The 23,741-nt window shown below is 41.4% G+C and overlaps 1 protein-coding gene across 2 annotated transcripts; it reads left to right on the plus strand.

Moving 5' to 3' along the window:
* The first annotated feature begins 1,740 nt into the window (after window positions 1–1,740).
* Window positions 1,741–22,340, plus strand: GCK (glucokinase). Of its 2 annotated transcripts, none has more exons than XM_053462822.1 (10): window positions 1,741–1,862; window positions 12,752–12,914; window positions 15,305–15,459; window positions 15,891–16,010; window positions 16,638–16,733; window positions 16,978–17,077; window positions 17,165–17,348; window positions 17,993–18,148; window positions 19,511–19,744; window positions 22,019–22,340. In XM_053462822.1, the coding sequence occupies exons 1-10, from the start codon at window positions 1,818–1,820 to the stop codon at window positions 22,161–22,163; spliced, it is 1,398 nt and encodes a 465-aa protein (XP_053318797.1). In that variant the 5' UTR covers window positions 1,741–1,817; the 3' UTR covers window positions 22,164–22,340. The 2 variants fall into 2 exon arrangements, with proteins under 2 accessions (XP_053318797.1, XP_053318798.1); XM_053462823.1 differs by lacking the exon at window positions 1,741–1,862 and adding an exon at window positions 10,892–11,078.
* Window positions 22,341–23,741: the final 1,401 nt, after the last annotated feature.

The raw sequence follows: 23,741 nt of genomic DNA on the forward strand, positions 1-23,741 counted from the left end.
AGCCATAAGTGCAATGTATTAATCGATGTAGATGAATATATATATAGTTACAATGCTAACAGAGATAAAACAGAAAAGTACAAACCAAAAAAAATAAATAAAAAGAACTAAAACTAAACCGGTGAGTAGTGTGGTGTTAAAAGTACATTAATATAATACTTATCACGATAGCTATACGTACCATGCATCCAATTACCTCCAAAAAAGCTACTTTATCGATAAGTAGACCTTCAGATCAACATTATTGTAAAGGAGTAGTGTTTGTTTTTCTGTTAATATTACTCACAGCAGGTGAGTTGTGGGTTCACTAAGCATTATGAAGGATTCGTTTCTGTTGGAGCCCGAGTTGGACCTATATAATGAATAATTCTACAAGACAGCCAACATTAACGGAATATTATTGATGTCTTGCAAATTTTAACCCCTTAAGGAGACTGTCCCTTTAAGTACGTGTATCAGAATTCTAATGGCTAGGTAGATGTTACCCCCCCACACCGCTACAAGTGTATTTTATATATTCGTTATAGCCAAATGAAATTAAGTACAAACTGTTTTTTTGTTTAGCATGTATTTTATGGCAGTTATCATCAAATGATGTCAGCATAAGTGTTATGAGTATGGACCCAGGATGGGACTGACATCATAGGACATCCTAACAAAAAAAACCTTTCCAATTTGACCTTCAAAAAAGACGATTGTCTGAATATTATTGTTTTTCTTGTGTTTTGTGGCTATTTGCTGTCTATAGTGGTACATAGCCATCCATGATGCTGTCAATCATCTTTTTTTTTTCCTGGTTCTATGTATTCTTTTTTTATTGGATTTTTTGACATTTAACACTTCATTTTTAATGAAAATAAATCCTGAAGAGCCGGGCACGGGGTACTTAATGCTTTAAGCATATCCTGAGTACCTCCTCCAGACTTGGTTCTATTCTATGTAATTGGAATCTGCCGAACACAGGAATTGACCACTGATTGCTAGCATCTTAAAATTTTAGAGACTCATTTTTTTGTATAGAAACGTTGAGAACTAAAAAAATAAAAAAATAAAAAGGAAACCATAAAAGTACCAGAATTAAAACATATATTTTTTTTTAAAATGTTCATGGCCTGTTTTATTCCTTGCTAAATCTTAAATTGCTTTCTCCATAAAGACGTCCATGGGCCAAATAAGACTCCGCAAAACCAGCCACTTTTTGTTTGAGAAGGGCTCGTTATCTTTCGCTATCGCACCATGGAATAAACATGACCTCGGCGGATCGGTTGCGCAGCTAGCGCCTTTTAGTACATGTGAGTTGCACACGCTGCTGGTTCTCAAACGGTTACAAAAACAGGTGTGAAAGTTCACTGACTCGTGCGTTTGGCTATAAATAGAGAGCCGTCGCCACAAGCAGCAGGTTGTAAGAAAGGGGTGGAGAGAGTCTTCATTGTTGAGGGGCTATGTTATTTTCCGCTTGCCGTAATAAAGGATAAGAAGGTGATTCTTGGAACTCATCAGATGGATCCTGGTCCCTAAAATCCTTCTCTCGCTAAAACTCGTTCTTCACGGTCCTTTTTTTTGGTGATCTGAGTTGGTATTAAATGTTCTGATCTCTCAGTCTAGTGTCTAGAGTATTCCAGCCTATGTATTGAGGAATATAGTAGGGCTAGAATTAGAGGTTGTGTTAAGAGTATCCACCAGCTGAGAGCAACTGGGACTGAAGCATCAGAGTTCAGCACCGCGGACAGCAGCCAACGCTGACATTGGAGTTGAGGAGACTCGTCGTAAATCTTCTAGCACACGCCGTGTATTGCAGTTGCATCCCTAGAGTCCTCATGCTGGATAACAGGAGCAGGATGGAAGCCACCCAGATGCAAAAGGTAAGAGTCCTTCTCATAGCATTTAGTCTTTACTTTGTAATCCTATTTGTACTTCTAAGCTACATTCCTTTGAGGCCAACTCATTTTTTTGGTCTCAGAGTTTTCCTCGAACTTGTAACAGAGATGTTTAGAATTCTAGTTTAGACGAATATGTCCACCATGCATGATGGCCATGTAGTCCACAGAATGCAAGTTTGGTGATGTTTATCACTATGCATTGTTTCCCCTATTCATAAAAGGGGGGCTTCCATTCCACTTATCTGTAAATGTTTCCTTTTTATTTTTGGGATGTTGCTTAAGAAAAATATTTAAATATCAAAGGACCTCCTGAGACCCACCTACCATGTGTGATGAGGTCTGTGCTCAGCTCCTTTGCACTTTTGTGTTACAGGGGACAGGAAGGATCAGAGCATGATGTCATTTCCTGATGCTCCGCATCATCTGGTGGCATCTAGAAGCGCAAGATAGGATTGGGAGAAGTCCATACAAATATATAAATATAAAGGTGCACTCAAATTAAAGAAGAGGAGCAACAAATATTGCCACAATAAGCTAAATACTTTATAAAGCACAATAGTGCTACTAGAGCAAAAAGTAATGTAGATGAAATAATACATACATGGCGGAAGAGCGGAACATGTGGAAGAGATCCCCAATGTTTCGACACAGAGGTCTTTATCTAGTAGCACCATTGTGCTTAATAAAGTATTTTGCTTATTGTGACATTGTTTGTTCCTTCTCTTCTTTAATTTGAGTGCACCTGTATATTTATGTATTTTATTGATCTATACCTCGTGGGCATTGGTTGGAGTGTTTCACAATATCCCTATATTTACTTATTTGGTGGTTTATTGCTAGTTGGTGTGCCTTTTTTTCTGTATATGCTTATTTGGGAAGTCCATACAAAAGCAAGGTTATTTTTCATGAAGTGCGATGGAGGGTGTCCATAGGCAGGTGACTTGTCGAAAATCCTACATCTTAAAGTTGAGTGCACTTATAAACAGTATGTCATTGTGTATACAAAGGAAGCGAGCATCTAGGTTTCCTGTTCTCAGAATCTGCAGGATTATTTCTCCCTATTAAGTTATCGCTGTTGTGCAATTGCTTTGTTTGTTCATTAAACATTTTCGGGGGGGTGGACAACACATTCTTTGCTATAGTAGTTCTTCCACCGTGTCTAGAGTTTGACACGGGATGACACAGTGTAACACCGCACATGCTAATCCTCCACCCCTGTGGGTTCCAGATCGAAATCCATGATCTACTTAAAGTAGAAGTGGCGCACTCCGAAGAGGCCATCATGTTTCACAGCAGTCTGTAACGTCTGTAATGTAAATAGGCCTTTTTGTGCGATCTCGTATCTTCACAAGGAGCCATTGAGAAGCTTAGAACTACAATGATGTACTGCCAGCATCCTAAAGCAGGGTACCTATGGATATAACAACTACCCATGTTCTATAGTTTATATTATAGGAGGTTTCCTCTTAGACACACTGGATGCGCCTTGTACTATAGGATATGACCATAAGCCTCACATTAGCCTCTCTACCCAGCCCTCCTTTTCCCAAACTGATGATAGTTTAGACATTATATGTATTGTAGACGTTTTAAATGACTAAATGTCAAAAGTCAGTTAGATTTGCCCCATATGTGCCATTTACAAGCCAACATTTTCAGTTAAAGACCCATTATTCGCAGGTCCAGGCTCAGTCATGCGTGTAATTGTCCCACCTGACCTCTGATGTCAGCATGTGCATATGCTGCAAGGTAAACATCTCCGTGCTGCCATAACATGCTGATTAATGGGATTGCCCCACAACCAGTGGGGGCTATTAGGGGAGATAACGGGGAAAACAGCCATCTGCTCCCAGAACACATAAACATATACTTACACACAAGCACTCACCCATTCATAAATGACTCTGTATGGAAATAGTAGAGTGGGCCCTGCCGGGGTAGTAACTCGTTGAGTGCAGCAGGATGGGAGAAGACATACACAGAAATGGTAGTACTAGTCGCCGACTACAACCCAGTTGTATGTTTGTAACTAGCTCGCCATTTTTCTTATCAAGATTAATCATCAAGCAGTAAAGGCTGCTGCGTACTCATGGCATGGTTTGTATCTCACAACACTCAGGGCCCCGGGTGGGCACATGTTCACTGTCAGAACCGAACTCTGGATAATGTGGTGGCCCCGGCACTTTAAGGCCAGTGGCCTCGTAATGACAAAAGTGCGGCCAACAAGTGGATACTACTGGCTGCATGTTATGTTTTTATACTCACATACAGTGCAGCCAGGGATATCCAGCCGGCGGCCACACGCTGCTGAGTATGGGGTGCTGTTGGCCAGCGACCCACCGGGCAGGTAAGGCAGTCGTGCATGCTTTCTGAGATGACATGCAATTCCATAAAAAGGTCCTCACAACAGTATATGAAAAGGTGAATAAGGTCACAATGTCAAAATTAACTTAATTCCAGGGAAATAGAAAGGTCCATGGATTCCCAACTTGGTATGTTGGAGATTAGACCCAAGCATTGTACTCCTTACATTACAGCAGTGCAGTCATTTGAGATTTCAACAGCGAAGGACAAAAGAGATTTATAGTGAAAACAACCATGGATTCGCAAAAATATTATTAAATGACCTATATGTATATATGTACATACATATACAGTGTTGATGTCAACAGCTTTTTTTAAAAAAAAAAAAAATTTCAATATTTTAATTAAGGGAAGTGTTTATTTTTGTAAAAAAATATTTTTTGCACATTTTATATTCGCACACAATTATTTTTGTGTTTTCTTCACAAATGAACAGAGAGGGGAACCAGGTTTGCCCAACCTGTTCATGTCTGATGGAAAAAGGAATTCAATATGAAGAAAAATATGACATTATTAAAATTAATACTTTATTTACACAAATTTGCTACAACTTTCAAGATGGTTCCCATTATTCTCCATGGCTAAGGAAAATAATGTGCCAAGGTTCTTGAGATCTCTCTGCTTGTTCTGCAGAATGTAAAGGAATAGGAAAGTGTGATCATGAAAAGAATAATGTCATTTATACATATAGTGCTGTCCCACTTAGAATTTGATGGCACATAAGAACCATTTGGCCCATCTAGTCTTCCCACTTTTGGATGTAAAGACTCAGACCTTAATCAATACTTGGTCTTGTCTTAGATTCAGCTTTATGCCCATCCCATGCATGTTTAAATGCCCTTACTGCAGGGGTGGGGAATCTTTTTCCTGCCAAGGGCCATTTGGATATTTATCATCATTTGTGGGGCATACAAAATGATCAACTTAAAAATCAGCCCCACATTGTGTATGTATTCCACAAACAGCCCCCCCTTTGATTTATGTGATGCCCCTAACCAGCCCCCCATGTGAATTTATGCCTCATTGCCCCCACACACTTGTGTATTGCCCCCAGCCAGCTCCACATTGTATATTTATCCCACTACCCAGCCTCCTTTTGGTATTAATTTATGTGATGCTCCCTGCCAGCACCCCCATGTGAATTAATGCCACCCAGCCAGGGCCGGCCCTACAATGGAGCCGACTGGGGCAATTGCCCCAGGTGGCACTTTAGAAGGGGCGGCACTTTGCCGCCCCAAGCGTTTTTTTTGGTTGTTTGTTTTGAAGCGGAGGAGAGAGAGAGGGGCGCAGAGTAGTTTTCGCTTACCCGCTCGGCGCCCCTCTCTCTCTCCTCTGCGGCGAGTCTCCCTGTTCAGTCTCGGTGCCGGCTTGTAATGATGAGCGCCGGAAGTGGCGTCAATTTCCGGCGCTCAGCATTACAAACCGGCACCATGGCAGAGCAGGGAGACTCGCCGGCAGGACTCTTTAAAGGTAAGTACCTGGGGGGGGGAATAATGGCGTCAGGGAAGTTTAAAATGCTGCTTCCCCCGCGTCGGCGGGGGGGGTGGCATTTTAAACTTCGCCCCAGGCGGCGTTAAGTCTTCGGCCGGCCCTGCACCCAGCCCAGACTGCATCCACAGGACCTGCCTAGCACCCAGACTGGAAGCATAGGACTTGCCATCTTTGCCTCAAACAGCCTCCCTGTGCCATCCCTGCCTCAACCAAACTCCCTGTACCATTCTCCCCCCCACTTACGTATCCATGCTATCACACATACTCATTCACTCATTTACAAATATTAATTTACTCATTCACAGATACTCATTCATTCCCTCATCCGAAAATACCCATTCACACATATTCCCTCATTCAAATACTCCGTCATTCACTCATCCAGATACTCATTAATTTCCTCATCCCCAGATACTCATTCACATATACCCATTCACAAATATTTCCTCATTCGGATACTCATTCATTCACACAATCACACATATTCATTCATATACCCTCCCCCACCCCTTACTTCAACTGCAGATCTCTCTGTGCTGCTCGCAGACTTCTGCAGGGGCCACTGTTGCTTGCACTCTTTTACCGCCCAGGGGAAATGTGCCCAATGTTGCATTTAGTTAAAACAATGTTAAATTCAGCAGAGAATATGGGACAGAGCCTTTAAACATTAATAATATAAAATATTGTTGGTATGTCGTATCCTCAAATTACCCTGGAAAGAACACAGCGTCTGTACAGAGTCTCTTTTACATGGACTGTTTCCCATCAATCTAATCAGTAACATTACACTCAGTGGATCTTTGGCATGTTGGTTTTGGAACAAGATTCTCATTTGTTCTTTGCATTAAAAAAAATATTTGCAATATTTATTTTGATACATGAATTCATTTTGAACATATTAATTTAAAACATGTATGATATCCTTCTCCGACTTATCCTTTTTACTCTTTTCTGAAGTTTCCAATTATTTTGTCCTGTTTGTCTAGATGTTACCTAAGTTATCAGGACTTCAGAAGTCTCTTCTACAGATAGAAATTTGGCTACTTTCTAACAAGCAACAGAAATCTAGCATTCTGTGGAACACATCTGATTGGAATGAGCTCAGTTCGTGATCTAGCTCTGGGAGCCGGGCCAGAGTCTGCCTTCACTTGGCTGTTAGAACTGCCTCTGTGTTGTGCTTCAGTATGTCATGTATGACATTAAATACATTTTTTAGCAGTAATATTACTGGTTCTTATTTTGGGTTCCAGTTACACAGCTGCTTTTTGCCACAGTTGATTAGATTTAAAGATGCCGTTCCACTTACAGCCCAAGCACTCTAATCCTTCCACTGCTTGATGGGCTAGTACATGCGTTGAACTACCATTGATTTTAATGGGGGAGGTGCAGCACATAAGAGGGAAGCATACCTATGTATGCTTCCTGCTTCAGTAGAGGCAGACTGGGGAGGAGGAACGTGAGACTTAATCCACACACATATTTTCCTGTGGAGTTCATGCAAAATGGCCTGCAGTGGGCATTAAAAATAAAAAAGAGCAAAAAATGAGAGTGTCTCTTCAATCAGTGGGATATTCTTGCCTAGACCTACTAGGCATAGGGCGAACAGGGGGCAGATTTCCCTCTGTGTGCTGTTGCTCAATTGGCCGGTTACAAGGGAGATCTCTGATCTCTCCAACCAGCCCATTTACACGACTTAAAATTATTTTTATTCCCAGAGAGCTGAAATATGAAGTCAGGCCTAGAGCCTAGAACCCCTTGTGGCATTGAAGGGTTAACGTTTGGTTATTATGCCACTACAAGCTTGTGGTAACCCAGTCACAATGAATGGTGTGCTCCCATGGAGCACCATCATTGAAAGAGTATTCAACAGCAATTTGGTGTCAGCTATGCAGCAGTTACATTTGCTGCAGAGCCAATCAAGAGCGTGCTGACCAATAGGAGTGATCTGATTAGCATGGCCCTTACATAAGTGACAGCTGTCAGGGAAAGGGAGGGTCACCCAGTAGAAAACAAAACACACACACAACACACATAATTTCTAAAAATAAACCTTTTATTATTTTTTTATATATATTTTATTACATTATAAAATACTATCTGATCACTGATTAGTGCCACACTAGGCCACTGATCATTGATCAGTCTCACTGCTCAATGTCATTGGCCTAAACTTGTCAAGTTTTTCAAGTGATCTGATGTTCCGTTAAGTCATTGCCTGCCAGTTAGCTTTGAGGCACCAAAAATAAAAAAAATTGCGCCTAGGCCCAAGGATGGAGAGTCACCAAAAACATTAAAAAAAATGCCATCAAACCCAGGAAAGGAACGTCGCCAAAAACTATGCCATGTGTGGAAGAAAAAACATATATCCCATTACTCTGTACCTCTGCTTCACTGCTCAGTACTCTGCTCCCTACACATGCTAATTCTAACATCATACACTGATACACAGTCTAGCATTATACATTAACACACATACACTGATTGGAGCACTGTACACTGACACACCCCTTACACACACAAACACCATCCACTGGCACATACGCAGATGAACTTCTATGCTGTCATCCCACACACACTTATTCTGACCTTGTACACTCATACCCACACACTTATTTTAGCCCTGTACCCTGAAATACACACACATTTTAACCAGGGATAGGCACATACATTTTCAAGGTTTGTGGACTCAGTGAAGGACACTATCATTGTTTATTTAAAACAATACTAAATACTAGTGCTCCTGGGTTAAATATGCATTACAGTGAAACAGTCTATTTCCTTTACAAATGCCTGGCCATACACACATACACATTCACACTTGCCCTTGGACACAAACATCCTGGATTACACTTGCCCTTGAAGAAACATACTAGCCACTTGGTTTAACATAAACACTTTCAAAAAAAAAAATAAACTCTTTCTCTCCCCTTTCTAATTATGTCTTTTCTCATTATCTCTCACCATTCGCCTTATCTCTCTCTTGAAAGCGGTACATTGGCACTGAGCCACCCTCTGATTAAGGCGCCACCTGGTACTAAGACCGGCCCTGCTGAGGGCACTGAGTGTTGCTGTTCTTCCTGATTATTAGAAAGTATGAAAGCATCTTATTAGGGCATGATTAGGGTAACTACACCAGCCATTATTGTCTAGGACACGTGCTGCTAACCAACACATGTAAAGTGTTTCCCTTAAGTATATGGCATCAAGCTGTACCAAATAAGTAGCCTAGATAGGTTTTAAACTCATCAAGCCGGTGGGGTCAATCCTCTGCTTGGTAAAGAAACCGCTGTATGCAGGAGGGTACGCCAGAGCCAGGCCATGCGGTGTAATGCAGTGCCCACCATACCATTGCCTAGGGTGCTAGAAGCCCTAGGGCAGGGCCTAGTAGGCAAGCAATTACTCAGTACTCACATATGACAGCGTATCAAACATACCGGTCATCAAGATGTAAGGACAAAGTTAGGCCTTATTTACATTTTATTAAAGTGAAATGCACATTTTGGGTGTATAACTGGTCAGATTAGTGCATGGGGTCAGTGCTTCTGTTTGTCTGGTTTTACGAAAAGTGCCTGTCCCTGGTTTTTACGATAAAGCCCAATATGTTGAAATCAATACCAGGAATGCAATTGTAAGGTTACTGGGACCAGTTACATAAATGTATAGGTGGCGGTGGTGGGGGTGGGGCTGTGTCTGCTCAGCAAATCTCCTCACTAAGAAGGACGCGGCTCCCATTAACGGAGTTACTGATTAACTCCTAGAGTGCCAGAGCCACTGACGCCTAACGGTGCTGTGCTCAGCAGGGATATTGTTGGTTGGTTGGGCGAGACAGGATAACCCTCACATTTAACTCGCTCCATTAACCAGACCTACCTTCCATTCATTTGTACTTTCCTAATCCTTTTCCTCCTACTGCCGCTGATCATATATGTCATTTTATGTAATGGAGTTACTAATGTGCCCCGTAGAGTTCCTGAACAAGGCCGTCTTGCAGCCCCCAAGTCAAATGGTTCTCAAATGTTCCCTCTGAGCTGATGTGCTGAAGGGGCGATTCTTCCTATGGAGAAGTGGCGTCAGCCCCTGGGCCGCTTTACTGGGGGGTAAATCACCCTATTGGGACCAAAATCTCTGTGCCTCTTTCCTGTCGCTCTCCTTTTCTAGGATCTCATCATACGCGTGATATTACCATTTCAAAGTGTTCTACAGCCCTTAAAGTCACAATAGAATCAGCAGGAATTGGGTATCTAAAATAAATTGTGCAAACACACAATAAACGTGTAAAACTATAGTGCAATCTAAAAAGGGGGGGAAAATAGGGAGGGGGTTCCCAAAGAGTATTCTTGCTTGGGGTTCCATTTGGTCCTGGAGAAGAGAAAAGGAGGATATGATAGAAACATTTAAATGCTTAAAGGGATTTCAAAAAGAACAAGAAGGAAATGTATCTTAAATCAGCAGAAATGTTTGAACAAAGTGTCATAATATAAAACTAGAGCGTTACAGCCTTATGTTTTTCTTTATTATATTTTTTATATATTTTTTATATATGCCAATGAAAAGACCAAAAGCCAATTATCAGCAGACTAAATGGGCTGAATGCTTCTTACCGTTAAGTTCTGTGGTCATTCTCCATATCTACCGGTTTTCTGATATCATTGCATTTCGCTAGCCCATATCACACCCCATATATCTTCACATGCTGTATCCCTCCCTCTTCAAATACTCTGACCCTTCTGCCCACTTCCCTCTCTTACTATTAACTTTTTATTCCTCTCCATTTTTCTCTCCACCTCATTCTCTTTCCATTTCTCTCCTTTTTATTACTCTTTATCCGGCTCTGTCTCTCACCCCCCCCACACCTTCTGTCCTTGTCCACCTATCTCTTTTTCCATGCCTCTTTCCCTCCTCTTCACACATTTCACTCTACCTCTTTCTCCTCCCTTTCACGCTTTAGGTCTGTCTATACTATGAACCCTTAACCTTGAACCGTACGCTGCTCATATCCCACAGCAAACAGACAGCACATAGTACTAAAGCCGCAGGTCCTACTAGAAACACAGACACTCTCTTCATACCTGTAAGAGAACCGTCGGTCGGTGGTTTGTGCCGGAGACCAGGAGACAAGGCACAAACTGTGCAGAGGGAGACAGAGAATACATAAAAGAGACAGCCAGCATATGTGAGACAGGCAGACATTTAGACATACATAGTATATGCTAGGAAAGACATGAATTTCTAAATTGCCAATTACTACACTCAGAGAGTCGGTGACGTGTCGAGGGAAAGAATCTGTATGAGGTGTGGAGCGCTCTCTGTCCAGTAATAATGGAGCAGCTTGTCCCCCAGGAGGTAAGGTGACATGCGAGCTGGGACAGGGGTGGTGATGGTGGGGAGCTGGATGTCAATTTAGGGGACCTGAGACCGGGACTGAGGACTGCTACGGCCTTGAATGTCACTTTACCTGTTATCTGAAGCAGATTGTAACCGGTGTGCAAGTCACTGGGATTTATGATGTACGAAGTGTTGTAATTTTTATCAGTGGGGGGTGCAGTGTGGTGTGACGGGGACAGTCACTACCTGTATCCCTGCAGCTGTCATACAAGGGCACTGTGACGGGAGGGAGAGGCAGCTCCTTGTATGTTATTTGTATGTATTTTAAACCACGCTTAAAGTAAAATTGATACTTCCAATGCATGTCCTCTATACCGGTCATGATTCAACACCATAGCAAGTTGGCATTGCCAGCGCATGTCATCATATAACACCATGGCCGGTCCGTGGTGGTATATCTCCCACTATTTTGGAACTATCAGGCCAGGATTGGCTTTCTGGTACACTGGGCAAATGCTGGTGGGCCAGTGGCCGATAGGACCACATACTTACAGAGACTGCTGGTCCCGCTGTAGTTTTGGTCTTACAGCGTGTGGCTCTCCAAGAGTATTAAAATGTAAAGCTTGGTCGGATATATGTGAATGGATTCTCTGTCCTATTTGTTTCGGTATCTTTTGATTTGATGCTTCCGATAGTTTGGATGATGTAACGCTGTGACAGGTTGGCAGCGCGTGTCCCACATATCGTTCATCGTGTTAACACAGTAAGCTTGGCACTGCCACGGTGCAGCCGTTTGACGGGCAGAGGTTAAAGGGGTCAGGTTTTGTATGAGGCTGCTTCGTGGAGGAGATGGCAGGGCGGGTATATGGTGTGTATGAAACGACCAATTGAAATAAAAAGGGAGCTGGTCATGTGAACGAGCCACATAAAAAAATTCCAGCTTGGACGAGATCTAGCCCAATGTATGTGGTGTGAGAATGGGACCTGGAGGGTAAAACAATTCAATAAATGATGCATTTAGCTATTCTAAAGAATTAATAAGTAAAAAGTGATTTAAAAAGGGGTTTGATTTTTTTTTTCTGTCGCTGCCTTGGTATCTATGAGCGTGTGTGTCCACACACATTCCACACACACACATATGTTTGCATACACACCCACATGAACACGTGTCTTTGAACTTGCTGAACTCAGGGGGCATAACCAGATTTTAAAGATCATACATTACTGTGTATATTTCCCGCGTGTGTGTTTTACACACATTTAAAGGAAAATAATGTATAGAATAATATGTTTACAATCATACAACACTGTGTAATGCTATCCTATATTTGCTTCAGAGCTACATTTCTATAGATACAGCGGTTGTAATTTTATATGTGGCGGAGTTATTACCTTGGTTCTCGTGATACATATTAACAACATACATGATAAGAACTTTAAAGTCAAAGTTTTAGCTGTCCAGTATTTTTATGTATACGGGAGATATTATGATGGATGTTAACCTTTAATTATTCTTCTAACCACATTAGCCACATAATCCATGTATTCTTCATCACTAGTCATTATTTTCACCAACAAGAATCAAAGACTGTCATTCCGGGCCATATCACATTTTATTTCTATAGATAACACACAATGTATATTATATAATGCGTGAATCTAATCGGTTTCTTTATGTCTCTTGTCTGCAGGTGGAGCAGATATTGCTGGAGTTCCAGCTGCAGGAAGAGGACCTGAAGGTTTTGATGCGTAGAATGCAGACTGAGATGGAAAGAGGTCTTCGCTTGGAAACCAACGAAGAAGCTAGCGTTAAAATGTTACCAACCTATGTGCGTTCCACACCTGATGGCTCTGGTGAGGCATGGGGCAATGGCATTTGTACAACGGGATGAATATACGTATTTCTGAGGGTGTAGATGAGATGTCATGGAATATTCTGCATGCGTCTGAGCAAATGTTGTGTTAGTGTCATAGTACCTTACATGGGCTGTCTATAGTTTGACAAGGAGGTCTGAGTTTGCCCTCGATAATAAAGTGCTTCCGATTACCTATTTACTATGGACATTTAGCAAATAAACCCCTATTATGTATTGCCTTAGCTTTCTACCTCACATGGGTGAGAGAAGTTCGCAGAGCAGAGCTAAAACTGATATGGTCGTGACTAGCCCCATATTGTGTCACACAGATAATATGTGGTAACCTTTGTCCTCAACTAATAATAATAATAATAATAATTCTGTTCTACATTCTATATTCTGTGGCTGTTCTTTCACTGGGTGGATAATGTCGCTTTTTATTCTGGCTTCAGTCATCACTCCACATCTGCCGAACAATGACCCAACTTGCACATTAGACTATGAGTCTCTGGCGTGGCGTCCAGTGTCCACATTCTGAAAACAAACAAAGGGCTTGTTCAAACAGTATCTCCAAGCTGGACCTCTCCAGCGTGTGTCCTTCACCCTCAGATCAGCTGCAAAATCCTTTGATTTTTCTTTTGTTTACTTACAGCTAGGATGTCCAACCATGCAATGGGCCAGCAGCCAGCCACTAAAAGCATAGAAATTAAATCAAACATGAACTTTTTGCCTCATCCCATATTTTGTTTTCCTATGTGAAAACGCATTTTGTAGATTTCCTGTGTTTATAAATGTGTCCATTTGTAATATAAACCCGATACCGACCTGGGTATCCCCACTGTTCCAATGGTTTGTTAATGCATTCCTGTTCTAATACAAGATAAGTGCTGGTGAAGGCAGAGATCTCACTGCTCCCCCTGTTGGCCACTACATAGCAAAGCATTTGACTTGCGTGTTACTTGCAATTCTACTTACAACCACTAGGGCATCTAGAATAACAGAATCTAGGCATCATTTACACACCATGTGGATCCTTTGTTTGCTCCTTTTGTATGTATGTATGTATGATGGACAGGGCATAAAACATGTTTAGCACATTGCCTGTCAATGGGCTTCGGACTATTTTCTACTTGGTCACTTGGATAATACTGGCCTCTGGGCCAGCCCTGACCTACACACTACCTTTAATGTTAAAACATTACAGATGCTGTGAGAAGAGTTACCAAGTGGATGATAATTGCTACTAGTAAACATCTCTTTCAATGTGTTCATATCACAAGCTTTCATATATCACTTTTATCCTTGAAGTGAATAGCTGTGGAGGTATGATGCTAATGACAGGTATGATGGTTCCAAGGATTTTAAAATATGTTTAAGGCAATAGAAAGGCATAGATGGCACATATTTAGTGTTGTCTTATGTAGATATAGAAGAGATACAATAGTTTAAAATATATAGCATAGATTGGGCATAAAAAAGTATTTCTCCCGTAATCCTCACCAGGTTAGGAGGACATCGGGCAATGCCATGCCCTTTGTGTGTTTCAATTGTGCAATGATTATTGAGAACTGCAGGTAAAGGCTAGTATTACTTTATTAAGAGTGTAGACATTCATTGAGAGGTATCTTTTGGGAATAAGGATGTGGATTTGAGAAGGGAAAGACAAGGCAAACAAGGTGTGCTCTCCTGACAAGCAGGGCAGTTGAGATTTCCTACATACAACACATTGTGTGTAGCTCTAAAACAATGAGAGCCTATAAGGAGAAGGAGAGCTCTAAGAAGCCAGACCCACAGAACATATGGAGAGTATGGGCCTCGAACACAGTTTGAAGTGGACCCCACCAATTTGTGTTATACTATGGGCAGTCCAGCAACAGGAATCCTGTGACCCAGTACTGGGTTGGAACCCCAAGTTTGATGAACCCACGTCTGATAGATCACATTTTGTCAACTATATTCTTCCAAATGCCATAAGTACTAAGTATCTCCCACCAGGGCATCTGTATCATGCATTTATGAGCTTTATTAACCCCCTGTGGGGAAAGCAAAGACGACAGATAATCATTTGATCTCCTGCTGGAATATTTAAATTGTTTATCTTATTTCTCACAACAGCCACAATTAGTGATATTATTTGTCATGGTTTATCATTACCAGAAACAGTTGCGTTTCTAATATAGTGTTCCATATTATATACACAGCTTATATACAATACTAAAGAAACAAAAAAGCTTAGGAGTTTGTGTAGCTACAAAATTCTAAATATTTGCAGACTGTTTTGTTGAATATAAAGTAAAGTTTTAGTGAGGAGAGGTCTATCAGTACTTTGTGCTACTGATTCTAAAATAAACCCTTTAATTTTTACGCGTTTGTCTTTGATTGCTATAGAGGTGGGGGACTTCTTGGCCTTGGATCTTGGTGGCACTAACTTCCGAGTCATGCTAGTGAAGGTTGGGGAGGACCTGGATGGACAATGGAGAGTGGAGACAAAGCATAAAATGTACTCAATTCCTGAGGATGCCATGACGGGAACAGCAGAGATGGTGAGACAGAGTTTTTTTTCACCCAGTATGGGGGGGGACATAGCGTTTGGGACCATTTCTTGGCCCCATAGCTGCCACATACAGAAGGGAGATACAGTACATGATCTACAGAAAAAAGGGATACATCAGGCTGGTGTCTTACCAGCTCCTTAGAGAAGGACACAGTGACACAAACAATATGCTAACTTGGGGGATATGGATTAGGAGGTGCAAACACCAGAGACATTTATTACTGGTATATGCGAATTCTCTGCCACTCTAAGATCAGAGTATATCTACTGTGGGCTGTGGGTTTAATTTAACAACAGAAGACTTTCTGTTAAAGGATTGTAAAAATAACAATGTTTCATATTTAAAAACATGGGCGCCACATACACAACAGGGGTGGCAAATCAGCACTAATATGAGATTCCTTTGCGCTGTCTTTGCAGCTGTTTGATTACATTGCAGAGTGTATATCCGACTACCTGGACCAGCAAAACATGAAACACAAGAAGCTGCCCTTGGGTTTTACCTTCTCCTTCCCAGTCAGGCATGAAGACATCGACAAGGTAATCAGAAGATGGTACACATAGCTTACTTTCTGATAAGTAAGCAAATACTTATATTGTCTTCACGTTTTATGAAGTCTACAAAGGGAAAAATAGGGGAGGTTGTGTTTCAGCCGATATTTAAGGAATATGAATTTCTGAAAATTAAAGCGTTCTTAAAATACATTCCCATTTTCATCTGATTTTTTATCAAGGTTGGGTTCACAGATTGGCTGCTGCAGAGGATTTATTAACTACTTGGCCTACTTACATCGGCTATTGAGTGTACCATTTGCATAGCATCTAGAATAGATCGTTTTATGGCAGGGTGGCATTAAGTCTGTAGATTTAGTACCTTAAGTACTCTCTCAGGAAACAAACAAAACATCTAACATTAAATATATTTACGATGGATAACAGGTGTGTCTTACTATAAATTCAACATGGATGTCATTGGAGACACAAACTGGGTAATGACAAAGTCCCATTACACCCATCTGGTATAAGCATTCTGAGTTGGCAGGGTCAGCCTTACCATGCAACAATAGGGCATCATAGACATGGTTGTTTTAGGGTGCTAGAAACCCCAGGGACACCCCTAGGATAAAGAGTTTACCCATCTCTACATGACATGTTCTTTCTCTACAGGGAATTCTCTTGAACTGGACCAAAGGATTTAAAGCATCTGGGGCGGAGGGGAACAACGTGGTTGGCCTTCTGAGGGATGCTATTAAAAGACGGGGGGTAAGACATCAGAACAAATGATCTGAAGCATGTTCTTATGGGAAAAATCTAGAACAATGAGATCCTGTCTGGTGTGAATATTAGATAATTAAAAAATCACCTTTTTTGGAGCCATTAAGACAATTATTTTCATGATATAGGTTAACTTTACATTGATACAATCTGATCATTCTGTTCCTTTGTGAATATTGTGCCTCTTTCATTGTCCAGAACATGCTTTAAATGTGTATCTGACTTCTTTTAGGATTTTGAGATGGACGTGGTTGCTATGGTGAACGACACAGTTGCTACAATGATCTCCTGTTACTATGAAGACCATCGGTGTGAAGTTGGCATGATAGTGGGTGAGTTATACGACTAGAGGTAGAAATACCTCCGTTAACCTGAAATTATGGTGACCCCAGCTAACTTTTCCCTCTTTGGCCATACAGGAACAGGCTGCAATGCCTGCTACATGGAGGAGATGTGCAATGTGGAGCTGGTGGAGGGGGAGGAGGGCCGCATGTGCGTAAACACAGAGTGGGGAGCATTTGGGGATACAGGAGAGCTGGAGGATTTCCGGTTGGAATATGATCGAGTGGTGGACGAGTCCTCTCTAAATCCTGGTCAGCAACTGTAAGGATGAAAAGCTTTGTCTAACATATGTCTACCTCACTTGCTTCCTCTTGCCTTTTCAATTGTTAATGGAGGTGGTGGAAATCTTTTGGGCCACATGACTTATCATAACATCATTATACATGCGCCATTTCAGGAAATTGTGTTGGAGATTGAACTTTTCCTGATGTCTCTCTGAAGCTGCTTAGGTAGTGGGCGCAGAGATGATGGATCCTTAGGACAGGAATAGCCACAGTCCCTTGGAAGTTCTTAGTTACGTGTTTTATATTGGAAAGAACAGAGTGAGTCTACCATATTGTATCAAAATAAAAATGAGAAGAGCAAAGTCTGTCTTGCCTTCCTCTTGCGCCACATCATATCATGTATCTAATTGAAGAATATGGTGCAACCATAAACATCCTTTATCTAATAATATGAGATTTAAAAAAAACAATATTTGTATGGAAATATAGCTTGTATTCTTGTAATTAAGGAGAGTTTCAGAAAAGGATTGCATCAAAGGGGCTAATACTGTCCCGGGGCTGACTTTAGCTATGTTTATGTAGCTGCGTCTAATTAGTTGTAGCTCTTAGTGAATGAGACGTTTCAGATGACCCTGAAGTACCTTTGTGTTTTGTCTAACATCGATTTCTTTCATGAAACAGTTATGAGAAAATGATCGGTGGGAAGTACATGGGAGAGCTGGTCCGATTAGTCCTCATGAAAATGGTGAATGAGAATCTTCTGTTTGGAGGAGAAGCATCTGACAAACTGAAGACCAGAGGGTCCTTTGAAACGCAGTTTGTCTCACAGATAGAAGCGTGAGTAAAGCAAATGGTGAAAACACACTGACCATTACTCTCGCCAATCCATGATCACACAGGCTGACCTGTCCATCTAAATACACTCGCACTCCCACGCCTTCTATACCCCCCTTTTTCTAAAAGGATTTTGCACCTATAACTTCTGCAGCCTATCAGCTAATATATATAGTCTTCCTATCTTTCTTTTTCCTATTCACATTCCCATTTCTCCATCTTCAACTCTTCTTCGATCCAATCTTCCATTCAGTTCAGTACCTTAGTATTTTGTTATGGGTTTTTTCTAGTTATCCCCGGCAATTCCCTCCATTCACTCTAAGGTTTTTCCCTGACCCATTCAGTCATTTATGCACAATTTACCTTTTCTTTTATTTCTTTACGTAAAATCCCACTAGCCTTGACCCTTAATTAGGGTTCTGAGTGCACATAGTCTTCATGGATGTCATTGAATTGATGCCAATTTCTGCTTTCTGTATATGTATGAAACAAAGGTGCCTCTACTGGGAATGTATTTCAGTTCTAAGTATGTGAGGGCAATCCTCATGGGTAGGTAGCCACAGTTTTGTTGTGATGGACAACCTACCCATACACAGACAGCTGAATTAGAAAATACACCGGCCAACTCTTCGTGTTCGTCTTCGTGGGGGAAGAAATTTTCGTATTCCGCGAATATTCACCCGTTCCTGTGTTCGGTTCGGGCGAATATTTGTGGACATTCTTCGTGTTTGTTTTTTTTCTTCTTCGTTTTTTGGAGAAGGGGTTAATACAGGGTTAACGCGGTATGGACTACACAGCAGCTTTGGTGCCAGGATTTTAAATGTCCGTACGAGCAACTCTATTGGTCGCCTGCAGGGGCCTCCTCTGCCATCAACCAATGTAGTACACCTGTACTTCACTGGTTGATGGCCGACAAGCCCCCTGCTGGTGACCAATAGAGTTGCTCGTACAGACTTTTAAAATCCTAGTGCCACAACTTGCCTGGGAGAGACCACTGGTCTCCCTGCTCCAACAGGTCCATACAAGCGACTTTATTGGTAGTTCGTATGGACTTTTAACTGTTGGAGCAGGTCAGGCCAAGTTGCACTGTCAGGAGTTAAAGGGCCATGGGAGTGAGCCTATTGGCCGCCTGCAGGTGCCTCCTCTGGCAACAACCAAAGATTCTTTGTGTTGTGTGTCTTCGTCTTCGTATACGTTTTACCGCCGCCATGTTCGGTATTCAGGCTGAACAACGAAAACGCACCCTTCGTGTTCGTTTTCATGTTCGCCCGAATACGAATGCACAAGTATAGTTTCTACCCTTTGTTCATCGTCTTTCAATGTGTTAATAAATACCTCCACTTATTTGTTCAATTTCATCATCAGAGACTCTACAGACTTTAAGCAAACCTGCAACATCCTGCGAACGCTTGGCCTCCAGCCTACCATGGCTGACTGCTACGCTGTGCGCCTGGCATGTGAAAGCATCTCCTCCCGAGCCGCAGCCATGTGTGGATCAGGCCTTGCTGCAGTGCTCAACCGTATCCGTCAAAAACGGCGGGAGGATCTTCTCCGGATTACTGTGGGCGTGGATGGGTCTGTTTACAAGTTGCACCCTAGGTAAGTAAATTGGTTGTTCTATTTCCTCATATTGCGTTAATATTATTGTCTGTCTTTTGGTGTTACTATGACCTGATCTAAAAGGCCTGATCTAAAGGCAGCACCCCCGGCGAGTCCACAGCCATTCTTCTCTCTGTAGAGTGCTGGGATATGATGTCATATATAATGTCATATGATGGCCAGAATACATTGCTGGGATTTGGGTAATAATATACTAAGTATGTATACATGAGGATGCTAAAGGGATACTGTTACCACCAACAACTCTTTTAAGAGATCAGTGACGCTATGATTCACAGGCGTGAAAAAATGCTGTAAAGTTAGAATGCTTTCAAAAATAGACATGTTAATAGTTTAACAAAATGCAAAGTGAGCGAACAAAAGAGAAATCGAAATCGAACCAATATTTGGTGTGAACATCCTTTGCCTTCAAAACAGCCTCAGTTCTTCTAGGTATATATGCACATAAGTCATATACTGTAGTTGGGTGTAGGATACTAAACAGGTGCTAATGAACATCAATTGAATATCCAGGTTGAAACACAATCACTAGCTGAAACAGTTGTGTAGGAGAAATAAGACTGGGTTAGGAACGGCCAAACTCACTAACAAGATAAGGTTGCTGAAGACAGTTTAATGTCAAAAGTCACTTTTACTTTCCTTCCCAATCGGAAGATGTCCAGCAGTGCCACTTGCTCAGCATTGGCATAAAACAGTAAGACCCTGATACATCCATCTACTTTCTGGAAAAGTCTGGTCAGAAGTGGTCTTGGAAACAAGGCCAAGAGCCTCAACTATTTGTGAAAAGAAATGGAGAAAAAATGGCAGGAGGTGCTCGGGACTGATGAGTCAAAAATATTTGGCTGTAACAGAAAGCAGTTTGTTCGCTGAAGGGCTGGAGAGCTGAACAAGATTGAGTGTTTGCCGGCAACAGTGAGTGGAGTGGTTGAGGTTCCTTGCAAGTTTGGGGCTGCATTTCTGCAAATGGAGTTGGGGATTTGGCCGGAATTAATGGTCTCCTTAATGCTGAAATGTACCAGCATATACTTATTCATCATGCAGTATCATCAGGGAGGCATCTGATTGGCCCCACATGTATTCTACATTTAGATTTTTCTTCTGTTCACTTACTTTGCATTTTATTAAATGCTAAAAATAAATTGTCTATTTTGAAAGCATTGTAACTTTATAGTATTTTTACACCCCTGCCTAAAACATTTGCACAGTACTGTGTGAATGTATATATACACATAATAAATGATGGAAAACACATGAAAATCCTGATTTATGTTTAATTTTTATTAATTATTTGTAATTTATTTGGGAAAACCCCACATGTCCATTAAATGTATTATCTATCCCCAAGGGTTGCAGGCTGGAGCGCTGGACACAATAATGTCTACTGTAGTTTTCAAAAACTATTTGAGAGAAATGTAATTAGTGTTCAGTCGGGCTACAGAACAAAATAAGACAGGGGAAAAAATGTATTTCTCAAAAGCTAAACAGCAAGCTAAAGAGCAAGTTTTTCTTTAGAAGGTTAAAGATAACCGTTTTAAGAGACACAGCTTGGTGTTGGGGGCAGGGAAAAACAGAGATAAGGACCTGCTGAGAAAAGAATTGGTAGCTATATTAGTTCAGTGATGACGTGAGGTTTAGATAGAAGACAGGGTTCCCCTCGGTGGCTTCACAAGTGGCACGTCACATTGAATGTATGCATAAGGGACAGAGAATAAAGGGCTTTGAAGGGTAGCTGAGCAGAGCGGTCAGGTCGGAAGGGCCCGTTCTAAATTATTTTGAATCGGTATAAGGAGACAGGAACAAGGGGTCGCTGGGGTCGACCTACGCCAGTGGCAGCAGCCCATCATATGTATGCCAATAGCTAAAGAATGAAAGTACCAGTTTGCATGCAAAAGGGACTCCAACATGCTTTAAGGATTAAATAGCAATGAATGAAATAGTATGTCATTAAAAGGAAATATTGTAAGCTCACTTGACTTTTGTCTGCAATATTAGTGCATCTCTTCTTACTTATTAATTAATGACCATCCCCAGCCTTGCTTTTCTCTCTTGGGGATTTTGACCCTTTTGGACTGTGACAATGGCATTTTATTCTCACATCAAGTTTACATCTATCCTTGCGGATCTGATCCTTGCAGTAGAATAGACGATTCAAATTCGGAAAGATAAGAAAATATTATCTCTCGTTCGCGCTGAATATGTGTAGCTTTGTAACTTATCACCATATCAACACTTGATTTTTTTTTCTCTTTGCAGCTTTAAGGACAAGTTCCATGCCACGGTGCGCAAACTGTCTCCAAACTGCGACATTACCTTCATCCAGTCCAACGAGGGCAGCGGCCGGGGAGCCGCTCTGATATCTGCCGTGGCTTATAAAATGGCTTGCCTGATTGGCCATTAGCGGGCATCGCCCCAATGATGTACAGACCTCTTCTTCACCTTAGTTCACACGGTTTACTGATTAGGTGGAAAAAGTAAAACAAAACAAGGACAATATGCACTTTTCCGATGGAGAGGACCAGTGTCAAGTTGGACCTTTATCATTTTTGTACTAAAAGTATTCCGTTTCCTATCAAAACTCTCTGTATTTTGTTAACCGCAGTATCTTTTTCATGGGGATTTCTGCACAGGGCAGTTATCCCAAATTTGCCATCCCTATCACATCTTCTATACAAGCCATGAAGACTTTGAATTCTCAGGTAAATACTTAGAATATTCACTGCTCTGTTACCCCAAAACACCTCTGACTACAAAGAAGTAGTAGAGCAGGATAACCTGTTTACAGATAAAGACAATTTCACGACCACTAAGCTGAGCCTGTCGCCTAGAGTCCTCTTGACAAGTCATCCGACCTGCTATCGAGAAGTGATCAAGACACCACAGTTTACTATTATAATCACATTTCAGTTTGGGGAAAGAAAAACAGAATTAATAATCGTAATTATTTTAACCAGATCAGTGTATCTATAAACAATAAAAATAACATATGCAGTATTATTCTATAATAAGTGATGTCACAAAAAAAGGTACCAGACATATAGGAGGTGACATCACCGAGAAATGTACGGATGCAGGATGTTGCCTTACTTGTTACAGGAAATACAGTCATGGGAAAGAGTCGGTCTAAAGGATATATGATGCCTGAAAATCCCTGAGAACTTTTTGAACATACAATGAAAGGAGACAGCGTCAGAGAATTCATCCTCTGGAATTCGGAAGGACGATGCCGCAATGGCCTGTTCATTATAGCGTGTAACAAAGTTCATACAGTAAATTCTTATTATCCGTTCTTGTTATGTTCTGTAAAGTCGCAGCGAATACTGAATTGCCGAATACCGAACCACTGCTTCTAGGTGAAATATAAGGTTAGGTTCCTGCGAGCCGTTGGTCTCAACTTTTTCGTTCACTACCTCCCCAGCGCAGGATGGCCCACCGGCTGTAAACACACACAGACATTGGAACAGAATATGCTGTAGAATAGAAAAATAATGAGAATTTACTGTACTGGAAGGACTGATGAACAGATTGGTTTTACGTGAAGGGCTACATGACAGCGGTGGCCCAATAAAGGCACTGCAAGAACCAGGGGGGGTGAATATCATCTCAGTCTTAAAGCATCCAAATAAAATCTCCCCAGTAAGGCAAATCAGCAGAGTTTTGCTATTAGACGGTTTATATCTGGACGGCGGCAACATTAGTATTGCGATGCTGGTAAGGGCCGGCAGGGGAGGATTGTACAGAGTCACAAATAAGCTCATACTAGGGGAACGTACTGCAGACTATACCTCTGAGATTATGCTGCTTAAACTAATGAGCAAGACACAGCTCTAGCATACGACTAATATATGCACATGTATGATGCGTATAGTACATCTTATCAAACCCTCTTATATGTTGTATGTTTATCTTACTTATTAACTAACGTTTTTTGTTGTTGCTTTAAATGAAATAGAGAGTAAGCCAAGTTTTGGCTATAGTC

The sequence above is a fragment of the Spea bombifrons genome, chromosome 4 (assembly GCF_027358695.1).
Source record: "Spea bombifrons isolate aSpeBom1 chromosome 4, aSpeBom1.2.pri, whole genome shotgun sequence".
NCBI classification, from domain to species: domain Eukaryota; kingdom Metazoa; phylum Chordata; class Amphibia; order Anura; family Pelobatidae; genus Spea; species Spea bombifrons.